Here is a 20,455-nt window from a genome sequence, read left to right on the forward strand (position 1 = left end):
TGAAGTTTGTAAACTAATTAATGTCTTAAGGTAAAAACTTAAGCACATAACATTTTTTTAATATCTTTTAATAAAAAATTTACTCCAATGTTTTAGATAATATTTTTACAGCATTTATAAATGTTTGTTAAATTTAAATAAAATATAAAATAAATAATTTTATAAGGGGTTAAAAGTTAAGACATTTTTTTATTTAAAAGCATTTATCCGATATAGATAAACTTTTTTAGAACATGAATTTTAAAAGAAGAATCACTTTTTTTTATCAGAAGAGCGCGTCCATGCATGTGAAAATCGGTGAATAAGTGCTTTTTCTAAGCCAGTTTGAGTGTGCAGGATGTTGAAGCAACCACGCTCCTATGTAAGTCCCATGATTCCCTCCACCCCGTTACAATAATATATCTACTTTGCCCATTACTTAGGTTTTGTTTAGATTCCTCTCTAAGAGAACAAATTTAAAAAATTATAATAAAAAAAGTAAATATTTTATTATATTATAATTAAACTTAATTAATTAATCATGTTTATCGTCTGATTAATTATAAATGTAAATGTTATCGACTATAAGAAATCTTAATAAATTCTTTTAGAAAAAGTTTGTCTATTTTTTTTACTATTTTCTAACTTTTACCATTATTAGGTTCTATTATTAATTAGAGATTTGTCTAAAGACGGGAGAATTTGTATTGACTGGGCCAAAATTGGTACAACAGACAACTGAGAAGGTTTAGTGTTCGGTTTTGGTAAGCTAGTGAGTTTCAGTCCAGTAGTATTCAGAGATTTTGTAGTTATTGTTCGATCTTCTGTTCTGAATGAAATATTGATATATAAAGGATATTTTCAAAGTGTGACCCTGATTATTTGAGATAATTGTATGGATCTAATGTGTATGGGAAATCTTATTGGTATTCAAGTGAGGTATGTGTTTCATGTAATGTAAAAGAGAATTCCAAGGAGGAATGTCTCAGTGAAATGTGTATTAATGTAGTAAAGTATGAATATGGATATTGAAATTCACAGAGTTCATCCTGATATTTTGATGATTACCAATTCTCAAGTAGAGATGGGTAATGCATTGTGTGAGAATGCTATTAGAAGGTGGGTTTAAGCCTAACTCAACCCCACAAAACCGGCTTGTAGGGTTGAGTTAGGCTCAAGTCCACTTCTAATATGGTATCAGAGTCATGGTTAGAGCCTATCCTAGCGAGTTCTAAGTGGGCATTCTATTCTTCTATTCCACCTGTTATCGGGCCGTTATCGGACCACCCAATTTCTACTATCACGCACGAGATGTCTATACCTCGGCGTGAAGGGGGTGTGTTGGAAGTCCCACATCGACTAGAGATAAGGCCAAATTAAAATATATAAGTGAGGTGCAAACCTCACCCTACAAGCCGGTTTTGTGGGGATGAGTTAGGCCTTAAGTCCACTTCTAACAAATGCTAGGAGGTCCTAGCCCATAGGTTCTTGGGTGAGTTATAACGGACTAACATCTAGTGGAAGTTGATGGTTTTCCAATTACTACACCATCGGAGTGCATGAACGACCTTAAGCTACGTATTCATACAATCCGGATGGTCAAGTCAGGTGTTCGATTTTTGCTTGTATTATAGGGTTAAATTTCTATATGTCTATTTGCATTGGTTTTGGTATGTTATATAGTGTTCAACTTTGTATTGTGTGTATTTGAAATGAATTGTATGTATGCATTACCAATTAAATTGTAGTAGTTTACCCTTATTTTTCTGTTTTCTCCATGTTACCATTCAGTTTTTCTCTTGCAATGATCATCCTTTTTGGATGTGAGCAGAAGGAGAAGATTTTACATTGGAACAGGAACTGAACAACGAGACTCTTGCTGTTTAGGTCATGATCGATCGGTCATATTAGTGTAGATACTTTTGGTGAACTGTTCAGTCACTATTTTGTTTTGTAAATATAACCGTTCGGTTATATGAGTATAGTTTGGTAGTAGTATAGGAAGCTTATGTAAAGTTTTAAATTTTATGGTTATTTTGTAATAACTGTAAGTTTAACTTTATTATTTCAACAATTGTTCTATTATATTGTTAAATGATGACACATGTATATAGTTTTATGCTATATTTTTGGAATGTTACATGTTTATAATATAATAATTTTTTATAAATTATGTAAAAATATTAATTTTAACTCTGATTTAAAAGTTGTTTTTAAATTTATATTAATAATAGGAGTATTTATATATTAATAATTTTTAGTTTATAGAATAGGTGAAATATAATCAATATAATAATTTTAAATGAGAAATATTTCTAACATATTTTTTATAGAAATTTATTTTTATTTTTTAAATAAGCTAATTTTAGTTACGATAACTTGCAATTGAAAAAATCTTATTTTATTCTTATAGGATTATTTGCGGAGAAGTTAATTCAGAAAAGCTTTAAGAATTGTTTGAACAAATTTTCAATAAAATTTTGAAAGAGAAAAATAAATAAATAAAAACAAAGTAAATTTCTTATTGTAAGCACAGATTAAAAGTAAAAGTTTTAAAATATCATATGATAGATTTATTTTAGAATAGTTTATACGTTAGTTAAATTTTAATTTATGAAAAAATAATTTTATCTTTTTTTTAAAATGTCTTAAATTTGTTTGCCAAGAAACTCGTTTAACATTTTCAAGAAATTTTTGGACATCTTACATGTATCTAGATTTTAACTTGAGGCGAAATGTCTAATTAATTAAAACTTTGTCAATTTTTTATTATTATGTACACTAATGATAAATATATTTTTTTAGAGTATTTTTTTTATATAAATTGAAATTCACCCATAATAAAAAATGACAACAATATTGTAAATATAACATGCTTTTTAATATTGGTTTTACTAAGAACATATATAGAAAATGATATAGAAAATGGTGCGATAGCAAAACTATAATACATTATAAAAAAATTTATAGTGATTCTACCCAAAACATATATAGAAAATCGTTTTTCTATACCAAATAGACTTAGAACTGATATAGAAGTAATGTAGTGGCAAAAATGTAATATTGAGAATTATTTTTATATCGATTAGTCACTATAATCAATATAGAATATTTAATATTCTGCCTCAACCCTCTTTTCGTACTTCACTTTCTCTTTATGCACTTCTTCTCTTTTTTTTCTTGTTCTCGTTTCACTTCATTTGTGTTGTCGTGCATTTGGTCCAATTGTAGATATTTTCACAATTGTTTGATCAACTTGGTAGGGCAACGTTTCCTTTGGCCATAATTGAATTTCAGTTCACGAACATAAATCTTTGTAGACATCTCCTATTTATCTCTTGGCTATGTTGCCTCCTCGGCAAGCTCCTCTACATCGAGGCATAATTCAAAACCCTCAATGTCTGCAATGTCGCAACCCTTTATAGATCACCAAACCACTACTCATCAAAATCCTCACCGTACTTATATATGGGCCATGACCCCTTCCAAATTATCATGTCATCGCTCGTCAGAATCCTCGTTGTGCTCATGGGTCATGACCCTTTTCAGATTGCAAATGTGGAAAGGCAATATGGGGGTTGTTGGAGAAGATACATACGATGGAGAAGGTGGAACAACCACTGGTTGAGTTTACTAACTCATTTAAGCGATGGAGATGGAAGTTTCATTTGCATTATGATGGAGATGCATGGTGGTGGTTACGTTGAGAAGCTTTGGTGAGTGCGTGGTGAATGTTTATCATTCTTCGAGATTTGTAGGTTGTGGTGGCTAACGATGGTTTGCATGTGGTTGTATTGATTTTGATCGGTGAGAGAGTGGAGAAAAATATATTTTTCTATACCAATTATACATTTAATTGATATGACACTTTTTATACTAATTATGAAATTAGTATAAAAATCAATATTTTTTAATACTTCAATTTCTATACATTGCTATAAAAAACATTTTTAACATGTATACAAAAAAGTTGTTGTGTAATAGTGATAACTTATATTTCTAAAAATAAACACACACACACATATATATATATATATATATATATATATATATATATATATATATATATTAACAGTGGAAAACTTATGCAATAAAGAAGGTAGCTTTGTTGTATAAATTATTATAATAATAAAATAAATCTTTAATTTTACGTCACTTAACATGTAAACGTGGACAAAGCTTAAAAATTAAGATCGAGTAAAACTTTCTCTCATTTTGTCCATGTGATTGTTAAAAGGTTTGCATAAAAATTAAATAAAAGAAAAGGTGTAAATTTTTAGTTTATGAAATGATTTTTTTTTCTTTTCTTATAATATAGTTATATGATAAATAAATTACCGTAATTATCTTAAAGCTTAATAAAACTACATAAAAAAGTATGTACTTTTTAACCATTTACAATAACATACCTTAAGAACAATAAGGTGCACATGTTTCTTAAATTATTAAGGGTTAATGAAATGTGTAACAACTATATATTAGTGAGATATTTTTAAAATAAAAGAGGAAATTAGTGTAGAAATAGGAACAAAAGTACGTAAGTGATTAAATGTCGAGTCTTTAGTTGGTTTTTACTACTACAATATGTTACTGTAATGTCCTAAAAAATAAAGGAATGGTTGAATAGTGCTTTAAGCTAATGAGACTAGACCTTTTATATTAAAGTCTGACTATTAAAAATAGAATTTTTTAAGATGTCTGGTTCATTGGTCTAAACTCCAATCTCTCTCTAACCTCTATTCTTTAAGATGTCTGACTAGGGCATGCAACTTTGCTAGTTGCATGTAGCCAGTAGCTTTCCCCTTTAGATTCTCTGCCTATTCTAGCTCTAAGAGTTGTTTTTGTCTCCACTTTAGTGGGTTGTGGGGTCTTGTTGTGTGCTGGCTATGTAAGGCATTGTTGAGGTCTTGTTGTGAACTGAGTTGTACTGTTGTTACAAGGTAAGGGGAGCTAGTTATAATTTTTAAATTTGTTTTGTTTGAATCTGTTTTATAAATGGGTATACATGTTGACTGCTGAACTGATGTGTTGTTGGATTGTATTTTATATTTTAAGCATGCTGGATGTTATGACCTGAGATGTGTGGTTGATGAGACTGTAGTGATTTGTTTGGGAATCGATTTGGATGAACGAAAGGGTTGTAAATTGAACATGTAGGAAGAGGATGTGGTGAGATTTCTGTTTAGTGTTAATTTGGTAAACAGTTCAACAGTTAGGCAGAAATTTTAGGTTAGTTAAAGGAAAGTGAGGTATTGAAATTGGGCATTTGAGGTCTAGAGCACAATAGGACAGTTTGGACAACTTAGATGGGTTAAATGTAACTTGTTAAGCACACAAGGAAGGTCTAAATCATGTTAAAAATAGTGGAATGGATCTTAGGTCATTAGGTTGTTGATTTACATGTTCTAGAGAGTGAAGTGAGTTTTGATCACTTGAAAATCATTAGAGGAATGTTAGAAATCACATTAACAGGCTTAACTAAGACATAATCACGATCTAGAGGTCTTAGAAAATGGGAAAGAGGACTAGAATTGGTCTAGAGGGTGCAAGTGGGCACAATCTGTAAATTGGGCGTTCTGCAGATTATGCAGACTCGCTATGCGAGTTGTTTCACATAGTGATTCCTTGTAGGGGATTGGCCTCTGTTACGTCTCTCGCTATGCGACCTGGGTGCGCTATGCGAGAGACCCAAAGTCCGATACTTATTCAGACTTAAATGCAAGGCGAGCTGGGTGGGTACACTATGCGAAAAGCGTCAGTCTCCCCATGCGAGGGTGGTGCGCTGTGCGACAAGTGCTGAGCCTAGTTCTCTGAATTTTCTCTTATGTTGTGTTTGATTAGTGTGCTCTTTGCTTTGTTTGTTAAACATTCTTTAGCATCTATAGTATTGTATTGTGATGTTCAAACAAGTATGTGGATTGTAGCAAAAAGTGTATGATTATAAAGTGGTGGAAATATGATCCAAGTTTTAAACCAAGTTCCATCTGTGTAGAATCTCTTGGTGAGATTCTTAGTGTTTAGAATGAGAGTAGGAGCTCAGTCTTGGGGTCATCCTGAAACTCCAATGGTCTTTCTTCTCACGTAGAGAGGATTGCACCATGTGGTAAGGAGTAGCGAGAAGTCTTAGTCTTGGGGGCTTCTAGTATGCCTCAAGGCCCGAAACAGACTAACCTCGTGAGTGTGGTAGGGTGGGGAACCCAAGTTTCATAAGCCACCACGAGTGCAAGACCCGCCATGGCTCAACTATCATTCTAAAGTCCGGACGAGTCAAGTCTAGTATTCAACATGTTAGGATGTATGTTTTAAACTGCTTTGATTGGAGTTACCCTAGTATGTTATATACTGTTAATTGTATGTTTTTTTTATATAATTAGCTCACCCTTGCTTGTTTGTGTTCGCACTACAAGAAAAATGGCAATTATATACAGATTATTATATACGGATTTTCATCCGTATATAATAGGAATGTTATATACGGATGTTATATACGGATTTGTGGAATAGCCGTACATACGGAAAAATCCGTATATAATGGGGTAAAATTTTATATACGGATTATCCGTATATAATATCGGTGGGTAACATTGGCGCGTGGAAGCGGAAACTTTTCCAGGGATAAATCCGTATGTAAGACCGTATGTAAGTTGATAAAATATTTACCCGCTGATTTTATATACGGATATGGAGATAATTAATAATTAAAAATAAAACTAAATAATATAGAACCTGACTCTTGTATCACTTTTCTCCCTCCCTCCCTCGAGCCAAGTTTTATCCCTTCTCGAGCCCTAGCTATTCGTCCTTCTCCACTACTACCTATGCCTCCTTCTCGTCATTAATCTTCCTTACTCACTGCAACCTTCTCCCTCAACGAGGCTTATTCTTCCTCATGGAGCGTTCTTCTCTATGCTACTGCAACCTTCTCCGTCGTTGAACCTCTCTCGAAGCCTAACTTGAAGTCTCCTCTGTCGAACGCAGTGAAAGGCTCTTCTATCGAACACACTAAAGGGATTGGAAGCGTTTTCCCTAAATGTGGTTGTGCGTCGTTGCCTGCGGAAACAATCTCCTTCAGCAAACACTGTAGGACGACCTCCGTGGTTACTTGAAACCTTCATCTGGTAAGTAATCCAAATTTGCTTCATTTTCATAGTATCTATAATGTTATATTGACCCATTATTGTTCTTGTTTGTTTGGAGGTTGGAAATCCCAAATTTTGAAACCCTAGGTTGGTTTGTTCCCGTTGGAAGAGATAAGGTGGAGCTCCAATTGCCTTCTGCACCTGGTAGGTATTAATTCATTAGACTTGGGTTTGTGTTTAATTGATATAATTGAAAATGGGTATTGTCTTCTCATGATGACCGTCTATTTCCAACTCTAGATTATTTAGCACTCCTTATAAATTACCCTTTGATTTCTTCTCCTGCATAATATATTTTTATATGCTGTCGAATATGTATTTGTGAACTGTGACACCCCACCAACAGTGAGGAGCATTAATTCCTAAGAAAAATTTTGCATTTTCTTTTCTCTTTTGCCAACCTGTGAATTTAAAGCTTCCATTCTCCTAGCTAGCTAGTGCCTACCTCTAAGACAACACTATTGTTTCCTTTCAAAATTTCATGAACACCGCAAGACATGGTGCCTTTCGTAAGTTTTGGTCTTGTTAGCAAATTATTACTGAATTGAAAATGATATAAGTATGAGGGTAGCACGATATGTTAGAGATATTTTTATCACAGTAAGCTCTGTGATTAATAAATAAACTGTTTTTAAGGGCATTAATGATACTCAACTCAATTTGGTTAATACATATAAATGGAGTAATGAATATGTTATGCTGGAATCTGAGTGATCACCAATTAGTCTAGCATGTGATGTGAATCATTCCCCGAAACTGCGCATAAGATGCCTCATGTGGAAGAACATTTTCGAAATATTTTCCCTTCTTACTAAGATTAAGTGAAAGTGTTTCATTTACTCTCGGAAACTGTTGCCAAAACTTCCTTTTACTTCATACACAATATTCTGTTTAGAAAGTGTGTTGTTGTGGAGGGAGAGGAAGGTCCTGTAGAAGGGCACTTTGATAGTTAATATTTGGTTTAGAAAGTGTAATGTGAATAGTACGTAGAAATGCATATGCAAGTGGCTGAAACTCTGTTTATAAAGGAAAGTGGTAGCATAAGAAGTAATCCATTTGACATGTTATGATCGTTATTAGATCTGAAATTACGTTGCACCCACTTCTTCTTTCACGGAAATGGTTTTCATGGCTCCCATTCCAAGCTGCTGCACCGTTCTCTTCTTCTTCACTTATCCAGCCAACAACTATGCTTCTTTCCATGTGCTTCTTTTCAATATCAGCTGGACGTGATGCTCTTGGATGTGGCTGCAGCTGTTCATTGCCGAGACATCATTCTTCCTCTCCGTTTGCTTCTCTTGTTTGCCGAGACATCATTCTTCCTCTCGGTTTGCTTCTTCTTCTTTGCTTGGACCGTGAGATTTGCCAAGCCATCACCGTTCACTGCTTCCACATACCAGCTCTTCTTCATTTTGTTGCTTCACGCACATCCTTCTCCAAGACCAAGACCGTGGAGCACCTTTCTCAACTGGAGTAGCTGCTGCACCATGCCTCAAAACCGTGAGCTTTGAGTGGAAAATCATGTTAAAAATTCTGCATCAAGCCAAAGTGAAAACCATGAGCTCCTCTCTTCTTTCAATGACATTGCAGCTGCTGTTTTGCTGTTTTCCTTTCCAAAGCCAAGCACACTTCTTGCATCCAGTGTGCTATGTGAACGCTGCTTACTGCATAGGGGCTGCTGGTTGCGTCAGCTACTCAAGACCATGACATTTCTCCATTCTCTTCTAACGTCCATCCCCTTTTCACGCTACTGGATGCTTCTAAACTCTCATCATTCCCTTTCTCCATTCAGCTGTCACATCCTCACGCGTCCAGCCCCTAAGATGTAAGCTGCTGCCATGCCTTTCCAAAGCTAAACACACCTCCTTTTCTTTTCCTTTGCTGGTACCGTGAAGGTGGCTGTGTGATGATGGTGTTGGTGGTGCTGCCATGGAGCGTTGCTGGATGCAGAGATAGCTGGATTTCCGTGAGTGTCTATGCTTCTAGCACCTTGTGTTGCTGCTGGTGTTGTAAAAACCGTGAGCCACTTCCCTTAGATGTGAGTTAGACGTGCTCCTTCCTTCACTGCTGGACCGAGAAGTGTTTCTTCCAAAATGTCCAGCCCCAATAAAATGTGCCTCTTCTTCAAATTGAATGAGTGCTGGTGGGGACATGGTGTCTCATTATTTTGAGAATGTCCGTGTGCTTTGTGTGGAGTGGGAGAAAATTCTGCAGACTTCATTTGGCACTCCTCCATGTGGCCGTGAGATGGTTGCCTTTCCTTTAGCATTTTGTAAAAATTTATTCAATGACAAAGAAGAAGGGGGCCATGTGTTCCTTTGCATGGACGTGATTTGCTTCTTCAAATGTGGTGGCCCCTTCTTTGCTTTCAACTTAAATGTTTGCTATTTGAAAATGAATTTTTTATGGGGACTTAGTGTATACAAAACCGTGGGCTGCACTTTGGAAGTGGTCCCTCTCTTTTTTATGATAAATGCTTCTTTAGTATGAGAATGTGCTTTGAACGTGGTCCCCTAATTCCATTCAGCATTCACGCTCATTCTTCCAAAACCAAAGAAACATTCTCCAATCTTCATGCTATATAAAAGTCATGTGATTTTCATTAAATTTTTTGTTGTATTCTCCTATTAAATTGGATTTTACCAAAAGCACTTTAAAGAATTACATCTTTCTCTAAATAGAAAAAACAAAATTAGCCTTGTAGTAGCCCTTTTATTCTCTTACACAATGAGGTTGAAACTATTGATTTTTGGCTAAGAGAAAGGACTGAATGACTTGCTATTTCTTTCACATGTAGCCCATGAAGCATTTTCATTCCCTTTTTTTATTCTCAATTGTGGACCGTTATCTTTTTCTTCCAGCAATGAATCACTTTCTTTCCCAAAAATAAAACCACCTCCTCCTAAGCAAATGAGTGCAGTGTACGGTGCTGCTTCTTGTATTCCTTTTTAAGGGGACGAACTGGAAAGATTGAATACCTCAGAAGTATGAGTTATTTATACAAGATATCTGACACCACTTCTGTCATAAAACTTTTAAGATTTAAATTTTGTAGATCTTGTTTTTCTTATATACTACCTAACTTTTTCATTTATATTAAATGTGAGACTTTTAACTCTAACTTGGATTCTTAATATAGAGTGGAAGCACTACCTATAATTTCATCATTAAATTGCAAGTACATTGTGTCTTTTTGAAGAAACTGAAATTTTTTTCATGCTTAAATTGCACTAAAACAGGGATGCTTCCTATAAATTCTGTTGTCAATGAAATTAACAAAAGTAACTATAATTTACATCTAAAACCTTCCATAAGATTCTTGGTTTCCATAAGTATTGGTCACAAAAAAATTTGGGTGACCTTTAATGATTTTTGATACTTTCTTCATCAGAATCCTAGTTTTGAATTTAGTTTGGAAATCTGGGTCTGGTTTTTAGATCACATGTTTTCTTATGTATAATAAGCTTTTGGTTGGTACAAAAACTTTTGTTTCAAGTGTTTCACATTTATTTTTGTTTGTTCTGGAAACATTCTTTTAGTGATTCATTATAATAGAATATGGGTTGAAACAATTTATAATTTTGGTTACAGAAGTTTGTACTCAAGTTGGATTTGCATGATGACAAGGAAAAGCAGAAGGCCTTGAAAACAGTTTCAACTCTTTCAGGTATTAAATAGTAGTTTTTGTTGTACTAAATAGTAGTTTTTGTTGTACTAAATAGTAGTTTTTGTTGCTGTTGATCTTGTTCATTTGCTTGTTCTGTTTTGCTTATTCTGTTTTTCTTGTTCCTCCACTATTTTTTTATTATTTTAAATTATCATTTTATCATCTTGAAAATTGAGTTTAGAATCAATCAACATGACAGTGGTAGAAGGCTGCACGTCTCTTATTATAGTGGCGTCTTTTGTATCTAAAATGCTTTAATATTTAGTTTTATTGGTTTTGAATGAAAGATAACAAAAAACTGAAGAGAAAATAATAATAGTAAGATGCCTATGTTCTTAAATTTGTCATGTATATTTAATTATTCTAACTATTTTATATCAAGCATAAATGTCTAATATTCTGGTATTCTGGAACAGAATGGTGCCTTTTGGTACCAATTGGAAGTTACTCATTATTTTCCTGACATCTTGTATATTGTGCATGGGGAACAACTATATACAGGGTATTTATTTACCTCTTATTGAACCATTATATACGGATTTATCCGTATATAATTTCCATATATAAGTTATATACGGATTTATCCGTATATAACTTATATACGGAAATTATATACGGATTTATCCGTATATAACTTATATACGGAAATTATATACGGATTTATCCGTATATAACTTATATACGGATTTATCCGTATATAACTTATATACGGATAAATCCGTATATAAGTTATATACGGATAAATCCGTATATAAACCTAGCTACGACGGTATTATATACGGATTTTTGTCCGTATATAATCCGTATATAAATACGTATTATATACGGATTTTGGGTCTTATATACGGATTTTTGCTGTATGTAATACACTTTTTTCTTGTAGTGTCGTGCTATGTTTGTGTGTATTTCTTCTTGCAATGATCATCCACTTGGATGAGAGCAGATGTCGAGGAGGTGCCCCTAGAAAGATGACGCTGAATCCTAGTTTCATTAGGATTTCCTTATTTTAACTTATGTATTTTGAAAAACTTTAATATGTAAAACCCTTGGTATGTTGGAAGACTCTGATACTTCAAGCTTTAACTTCCTAGCATTTTAAAGATGACTATAATCTCAATATTTTATTATATATTTCTAACTGTTTTTCAATATTATAAATTGATGATATGTATGCCGTATATTTTGGAGATGTAACACTTACAACTGATCATATGGATTCATTTGTAAAAGCATGTGATGCTCTGCATAACTCTTTCAACTACACGTAAGAGTTTAGAATGTTGTAATATTATACTTAAATCCTTTGATACAAAAAACTTGCGGACAAAAAAAAAGAACTTTTATTATAAGAAATGATAAAATGACATGTTTTAACATATATTATAAAAATAAAATAATTATAAAAAATGCACTTTTATATTTTTAAAAGAAAAAGAAAAAATAAAGAAAGATGATATAAATTAATGTAAAAAGTTTATGTATATTAAAGTATTTGCTACTATAATATGTATTATGAGAATATAAATGTGGATATGGAGATTCGGTAGACATTATACAGAAGGAAACTAACACCTATGACAAAACAAGAGGAATGATCAGATTAAACTTTTGTAACATTAGCCGTCCATTGAACCTTAATTTAATTATCTAATTGTTGGATCGTATTTTTTCTGAATAATTTTGATGATTTGAAATTTTATTTGCAAGTATAATTTAATAGTCGAAATTTATTTACATTTTAAGTTACGTTACAATAAAACATTAAGATATGAAATGTTAATTAACTTTAAATTGCATATTGTAAACTTAATATATTTTTAATAATATTCAACAATATCCAGTTTAACTTCCATAAAAAAAAAGGATTATTAGAGTTGCAATATTGATATTTACGGTCAGTGCATCTAGTCTCTTTTAATGTGATAATATAAGTTTTTCAATGAGTAAAAAATAGAAATGGGAAAGATATAAGTAATTAGGAATAACTAAGGAATATATGTTAGTATTATTCAAATCTCTTATTATTTTTATAATAATTCTTATATTGATAGCTTATTAACATGAATGAATATGTAATATCTAATTTTTTAAATTAAGTATGATATATATGTATTTTTAAAATTTATCAGTTTTTCCTATTTCTACACTTAGTTTTAAGAAAAAAAACCCTATTTCAAAACATATACATATGTACAGGTTTAACTATACATAAACAAAATTTATTAGGATAGGTATACACCGTGTCGTTTGCTCTCGACATTTTTAGATCTTTTAAAATCAATGTCCTGTCGCATTTTAATATGCCCTATATTAAATTTAAACGATTTTAACTATTATTAGTACTTTGATTTTAACTATACTTAAATTGGTCGGTCGTGAACTTTCGTTTGTATTAGCTTCAACATTAATTATACACGTGAAACAGTTTTTATACATTTAATTACGCACTTAAGAAATAAATTTATTTTTATACACCATATATATATAATTATTTTTTCGTAAAAAACAATCTAACTTTTTTAGTTAAATAATAATCCTTAAAAAATTACATATGGTTTGAACATTATCACTTTCAAAATTGTTTCGGTCATGGAGGTCAATGTGTCAAGATACTGTGAATGTTTTGAACGTCCAAATGTTTATTTTCATTTTGCCGTTTGTTCTAATTATCTGTGTAATTAAAATTGAAAATCACTTCCAGAAGACATCTCAATATCAAAATCAATAAAAAGTTCACAATTTTAATAATTAATGTGTATTAAATATCATGGTCTATCTCTTTATCTTAATATTTATAAATTTTAAAATAAATTTGCAATTAGTGATAACTTGATTATGATTTAATTAAAATAATCATATTTTGTTATAAATTAGAAATATTAAATGTAATTGTTATGTAGTTACAATCATTTAATCTTGGAAAAATTGAGAATGTTCTTATAAAACCGTTTGGATTATGCAATCTAATATTAATTGGATAATTATACGATTAAATGAAGTATATGTATTAGCTAAACGCAAAGTCAAACTCGAGTACTTGTACCTTTTATTGCTCTATTGAAAAAATAATCATGTACACTGCAAAAGTATAATTCGCTAGAGATTTGTTATAATATTCATAACTTTTAAAATTTTATGGTTTAATGTCTCGGTAGGTCCCTATTTTCGGCGTGAATCTCAAATAGGTCCCTCTTCTTTTCGGCGTCTCAATTGGGTCCCCATTTTTGTAAAATTGTAACAATTAAAGGCCTACCGTCAAATTGGACAAACGGCGTTTAATTGTTTATTACGTGGCATGGTCAGTATTTTCAGTAATCATAGGTGGAATTAAAAAAGAGTTTTGTATTAAAAACTATGACGTTAAATCAGCTTTAGAGAAAGGGCACAGTGGGAATTTCCACTTCATCTTCCCCTCTCCTTCTCACACACAATCAGAGTTCGATGATCTCGTTCAGAGACTCTAACCGATGATCTCGTTCGGTGGTGAGTATCTGCTGATTCTCCTTTCTCAGCTGAGCCACTTGGGTAACCAGATCGTCCAAGTGCTTCTCCTTCCTCATGCGAGATCGCTGTGCAGATTCGCGATTCGATGTCATTCTCTTCCTCTTTCTCTGATCCATTAATGCTTGCAAGTCCTCCTCAGAACCCGATCTCTGAAGCAGAGAGGATGAACCCGAACATGTTCCGCTTGAGGAAGCCATGGGTCCTGCGCCTAACAGTGCGCGATTTGTGATTGTTGGGTTCTTCTTTGCAGGTCTGGTTTTTATGCAGGTTCGATTGTAGAGCGGGAAGGTGCGGTGGCGTGTGATGGCTGCCATGGAGGTTGGGCAACGGCGAGGAAGCTCGCGAGGTGAGGGAGGTTAGTGGTGGTCGCGGCATGGTTGGTGAAGATCGCGAGGTGATGATCCGAGATGAAGGTGCGATTGGGTTCCGAGAATGGAGAAGATGAAGATGGTTGTGCCAAGCTTTCGTCAATGGAGGAGAGGCGCGATGAAGGTTGCGGTGGCTGGTGCGTGTTCGATGATTTGCGTGTGAGAAGAGTGGTGTCGCGGCGGCTGGCGTGGTTGATGGTGGTGGAGAAGAGGACGGTGACTTTGTGCGACGGCGGCGAGATGTTGGTGATGCGAAGACGAACTCGCAGACGGCGGTCGTGGTGGCTTCAAACCCTTGCGCGAAGGAGAAGGAAGGTGGCGGCGGTCTTGGTTGAGGCACCGTGGTGGTCCGTTGATGCGCCGGCGAGAAAGGAAGGAGATGATTTTCTGGCTGTGGCGACGACTTGCGGCATTGGCGGGAGCGGCGGAAGCGGAACGGCAGTGGCGGCTAGGGTTAGGGTTTCAGTGGGTGGAAGATGATAGGACTGACGTGGCGCGAGGAAACTCTTTTTTAATTCCACCTATGTTCCACCTATGATAACTGAAAACACTGTTCATGCCACCTAACAAACAATTAAACGGTCGTTTGTTGCAGACCCCTAATTGCTACAATTTTACACAAAAAAGGACCCAATTGAGACGCCGAAAAGAAAAAGAACCTATTTGAGATTCACGCCGAAAATAAGGACCTACCGAGACATTAAACCAAATTTTATCTATCACTATCTATGTACCTGAAATGTCTTAACTAATATATCACGTGGTCATGAAGAAAATGAAAAGGTGAATGCAATAATGAAGTGATTCAGAAAATAATCGAGTATTAATTTAGTTTGTTTTGAATGTTTCTATATTCAAAGATTATTGGTTTCTCTCACTCTTAAAAATAAAATTAATTGGAAAATTAATATAGAATTGTGTCGGGAAGAAAGAAGATAAGATATGAACGATTATGAATAGCAGTAGGTTTCCCTTTTATTCCTTGGTATTCTAAAACATAATAAAATCCATGTTCAAAACGAAGCAGACACGTAACCAAGATGTTTCACCCACCCACCGTCTTGCCTCCTTCCACGTGTCACCTATCACATGGCTATGTTTGTTAGGAATCTATGCAACTCAGTGATGATGAAACTCAAACTACCGTCACATTTTATTTTCCCCTTTCCATGGGAACTTCTTAGGCTTTGGAATTCGAATCAAAATAGGTTTAACTATAATATTTAAAATTATTCTTAAAATAATTATTACAAATTGCAATAAAATATATTTTGTTAATTATTTTAATTTTATGATTATTCAGTGGAAAAAATTACAGCGATTCATATATTTAATAAAATCTTAAATAAATATATTTTAAAATTTTATACTTTGATCCAAAACTAAAATTTATTTACTTTTTTATGTAATTTGATCGTAAAAATTTAAAAAGTTTTTAATACTATATTAAAAAAGAAATTTAAGTCTAATACAATTTAAAAAATTAATTTTTAAGATAAAATTTATACTTATTATATATTATAAATTAATCTTGTAAATGTTTTCAACATTTTTAATTAAAATGTGTGTTTGAAAAGGATAAAAGTTAATCAAAATATGATTCTAAAGATAAAAATATATCAAGTATTTTAATTTTGTATTCAAATTTAAAAAATAAAATTATATTTAACTATTTTAAAAAAATAGTTTATGATGCAAATATGATGATATCCTGTTAAAAAGAAATATAAATGAAGTGTAACTGAAAAAGAAAGTGTAAAGAAAAGAACTAAACTTGTCTGACACAAATAATTGGAGCAACATGGAGCAGTTAGTATTTTAGTAATTAAGCAGAAAAGGAGAGAAGTTCATAATCTGTACATAGCTGGCAGCACAAGAATCCCACATTCCCTTTCTCTGAAGCCACCACCCACTCATAAAAGGCCAGTTTTTCTGTGCTTCCTGCACCTTCACAAACCCCAAGAACAATGAAACAGGGAAGAGGAAGAACCTCTTTTCATCTTATGTCATCAATTCTCTCTTCTCTTCTCCTTTTCCTCTCTCTCTTAGGATCTGCTCATGCTTACAAGAATTACACAGTCGGAGACTCCTTAGGCTGGTTTGACAACACTCAAAACTCCAAGGTCAATTATCAGAAGTGGGCTGACACTAAAAAATTCACCTTAGGAGATTTCCTCAGTATGTTTCTCACATCTGCTTTTTCTCCTTACTTCAATTCTTTCACTTCATCTCTAATTTTTATTTCACAACTATGATATCTAATCAGATTTAAATCAGAAGATGCTGTATATATACTTATCATGTATATCTGACTGACACAGAAATTAGATTGGCTTCAATTATTGTATGTTTCATCTGCAGCACATACTAATATATTAGTGTCGGTAGATTTAGAAAAGTTAGGCTTAAATTGGAAGCACTCTTAGTGGTATTTTCATGGAGTCTGTCGCGATCCACAACCTTTAGTCACAAATCAAGTATTCATTCACTCTTAATTTGCCAAAAGAGCTAACAACGAAATATTACTGTTAGTTACCATTTGTCTCGTTTGGGGTAAATGGGGAAAGAGGAAAATCCGATACCCAAAATGACTACTTGACAATTACTTTTTCTTATTCCTTTCTTTTGGTACGAACATTCTCTTTTTATACTCTTATTGAGTTCGGCCACTAGTTTTTCTTTAATGTAAACATTTAACGATGATATTATGAGTGGAAAGAGACTTGCTTTAAAGCTAACCACTACACTGGCTATGATTAAGCTATCATTTGAAAGAAACATAGAATTGTGGCAAACAAACATACAATAAGCCATTTCCACATCAGTAACTTGGGCTGAAAAGTAGGTCCTTTTTTTGAATAACAGATCATGCCAATTTTTTACAGTTGCCGACAATTCATAGCCTATTGAATTCTTTGAACATGTAGGTGTTGGCAGTTTGGTATGAATATTTATGATATTATAGTCTCACCTAAGTGCTAAACACTTTTGACTTGTGGGTGTTGTTCTTGTAGTTTTCAACACAGACACTAACCACTCTGTGGTTCAGACATACAACTTTACAACATACAAGGAATGTGATTACGATGATGCTCAAGACAAAGACACAACCCAGTGGTCAGCATCTGATCCATCCAACACCCAAACACATCCTGTGACGGTGGCGATTCCTCTGATGAAGGAGGGCAAAACGTACTTTTTTTCTGGTGATTATGACGGTGATCAGTGCAGGAGTGGACAACATTTCCAAATAAATGTGACCTATGGAGAAGGGCTGCCCAAAAGTCTGAAAGCCCCAGAAGATGCCCCCTCTCCTGCTAATGCTGTTGCTGGAGATGATGATTCAGCACCAGACACCATTGTCCCTTCCAACTTCAACCATCCCAAAACAGAAGAAAGTGATGACGACAAAGCTAGTGACAAACAAAACTCTACTTCTTTCTCAGTTTCACTGTCTGCACAACTTCACCTTGTCCTTTTAGGAATGCTACTTTTTTTCCTTTGATGAGTCGATATTTATTTTATAGTTATTTTTTTAATTATAGGTATATGTCGTTATTATTTTTTATCTATTTTTTTCTTTCATGAGTGACATAGTGGGATTGTGAGAGATTGAATTGCTAGGTAGGATATACCATATATTATTTGTAAACTAAAATAATGATATAATTATATCCTTTATTATGTTTGGTTTCTGAGTGCTGTTAAAAAATCTGTTCTGAGTAAATATTTATATCTGTTTATTAAAAATATGGAGTTTTCTTATAATTTGATGATAGATGTGTACACTTTTTAAATCATATTTGATAAATAAATATTTGTTATGTTCCACTCTCAAAGAGACTTGTTTTAAGGTATGATGATACTATATTTTCAGCAATATATTATTTGTGTTTAGTTGAATTTTAGCATTTATGTAAATATTTTAAATTTTAAATAATTAAAATAAAATGTATGAATTAAAATAAAACTATGTATAAAATTTAAGAATTACTTTCCACTTTTTTTCACGGATTACAATGTTCTCTATAGAATAAAAATGAATTGAATAATATTTCTGGTTATTTTACTAAAAATAAATTCCCAAGTCCCAGTAAACATGAAATTGCTAACCTCTGATAATATTTCTAGATTAAAATTTTAAGGGTTAAATTCATACAGAATGTTTGATTATGTTTTTTATAAAAGAAGATAATGATATGTTAATACAGTTATTTTCACATTTTGACATATTATATGTGTTATGTCAAAATGTTATAAATGAAATATATGTTAAAATTTCTTTTTCGTAATAAAAAATTACAATAAAAATGTTATTAGGTTTTTTCTTCTTCATATTTGTTGAAGAATTTTAATTCGATGTTTAAAATTATCTTAATTGGATCATAAATAAATTTTGTAAATTAGTAACAATTAATTAATTTCTATTAAATGGTAAGAAACCACCCATTTATTTTAAATGGTAAGAAACTACCCATTTATGCTAAATGGTAAGAAACCACGTCAAAATATGTTGATGTGGATCACTGCCGTGAGCACCATCTTTCACAAAAAACCCCAAATTGAAACCAAGACGTGAACTAGAGAAGTGTTATCATGGTCTTGTGTCTTCGTTCTTCTTCCACCTTGAATCATCTTCTTCGCAAACTTGCAAAAACCAAATTGTGGGAATCGCGCAACCGCAATGGCCACGGAGCAAATTGAAACCTTGCAAGTTTGCAAGCTCCTTACCGCAAAACCATCAACCTTGTCGTTAATCACCAATAAAACCCAAATCACGCTCTAACCTGTAGAGAAAACGAAACCCTAGTATGAAATCCTTGCACAATCCTCCTTCATAGCGAGTTTAATCGCGTCACCATGACCTTTCCATCACGCTCCAAAAATCACCTGCAAATTGAAACTAATAAGAAATCGCGTTCTTATTAACTTATTCAACCTACAAAAAAGGAAAAGACTATAAAACCCAACTATGTAATTCGCCATCAAAATAAAACTACTCGTCACCAGAAAACCTTCTCCATGTCCTCGCGGCGCAAGAATCCTTTCTACATTAAAACCGTAATTTGGATGAAGAATTGCACATCATAATTTTATCATTATAACACTTGAGCCAGTAAAATTAATAAAAAATGACACGTTAGGATTTAAACCAATGTTATTGTTTATTTTTGGTTGTGTTAAATAATAATATTAATAAGCATACAAATTTTATCCTACAAAATATATATATATATATATATATATATATATATATATATATATATAACATTTTTAATGTATGAAAATAATTATAAAAATATATAATTTACGTCATTTATTGTGAAAGGTATCAATACAATTTCTTTCTATTATTTCATCCGTTGTTAATTGTCACAATAATGAACTCCATCCACAACATTTTTATAGAAAATGTGTCCGTTTCATTTCATAACTTGTTATAATAGTCGTGGTCCCAGACCAGCGTATGATTTTTTGTTAACTTATCACGGGGAAAACAAGTTTTGTGCCTTATCAAACTAACACTCACGAATTCCAGAATAATTCTTTTGTAAGAACGTTTCCAAACTTTCAGAACGATTATTGATGAACTTCTGAATTTGAAGTTCCGAAATTCATGATCCAAAGAATTTTTGAACAGAGTTTCTACCATTTTCAACAAGAATTTTTCTAGACAATAAAAAAAAAGATAAATGTAACATAATCAATCAGCATTGCACCTGTGCTCCAGCACCACCATCTCACCAAAAAGTTCAACCATAGAAAGACAGGTGTAACCCCAAAATCAGATAAACTCG

At 32.9% G+C, this 20,455-nt stretch overlaps 1 protein-coding gene, 1 long non-coding RNA gene and 1 pseudogene across 4 annotated transcripts; 2 read left to right on the plus strand and 1 right to left on the minus strand.

Moving 5' to 3' along the window:
• The first annotated feature begins 6,704 nt into the window (after positions 1–6,704).
• Positions 6,705–11,963, plus strand: LOC148204635 (uncharacterized). 3 transcript variants are annotated; one of them, XR_015780937.1, is made up of 5 exons: positions 6,707–7,097; positions 7,177–7,262; positions 10,710–10,785; positions 11,202–11,287; positions 11,669–11,963. It is a non-coding gene; the product is annotated as an uncharacterized LOC148204635 (long non-coding RNA). The 3 variants fall into 3 exon arrangements; XR_015780936.1 differs by having other exon boundaries at positions 6,705–7,097; positions 10,710–11,287; XR_015780938.1 differs by lacking the exon at positions 11,202–11,287 and having other exon boundaries at positions 6,710–7,097.
• Positions 11,964–14,107: 2,144 nt separating this feature from the next.
• Positions 14,108–15,625, minus strand: LOC148204636 (bZIP transcription factor 44-like; annotated as a pseudogene).
• An 855-nt stretch (positions 15,626–16,480) lies between these two features.
• ENODL18 (early nodulin-like protein 18) lies at positions 16,481–18,352 on the plus strand. The gene is made up of 2 exons (XM_088094867.1): positions 16,481–16,835; positions 17,672–18,352. The coding sequence occupies exons 1-2, from the start codon at positions 16,625–16,627 to the stop codon at positions 18,160–18,162; spliced, it is 702 nt and encodes a 233-aa protein (XP_087950993.1). The 5' UTR covers positions 16,481–16,624; the 3' UTR covers positions 18,163–18,352.
• The last annotated feature ends 2,103 nt before the right edge of the window (positions 18,353–20,455 follow it).

This window comes from Vigna umbellata, chromosome 1 (genome assembly GCF_029865625.1).
Source record: "Vigna umbellata cultivar VRB3 chromosome 1, Vumbellata_1.0, whole genome shotgun sequence".
NCBI classification, from domain to species: domain Eukaryota; kingdom Viridiplantae; phylum Streptophyta; class Magnoliopsida; order Fabales; family Fabaceae; genus Vigna; species Vigna umbellata.

Coding starts and splice junctions, on each gene's coding strand:
- ENODL18 (XM_088094867.1), top strand. CDS start 16,625: ATGAAACAGGGAAGAGGAAGAACCTCTTTTCATCTTATGTCATCAATT. Junction 16,836..17,671: donor CACCTTAGGAGATTTCCTCA/GTATGTTTCTCA, acceptor TTGTTCTTGTAG/TTTTCAACACAGACACTAAC.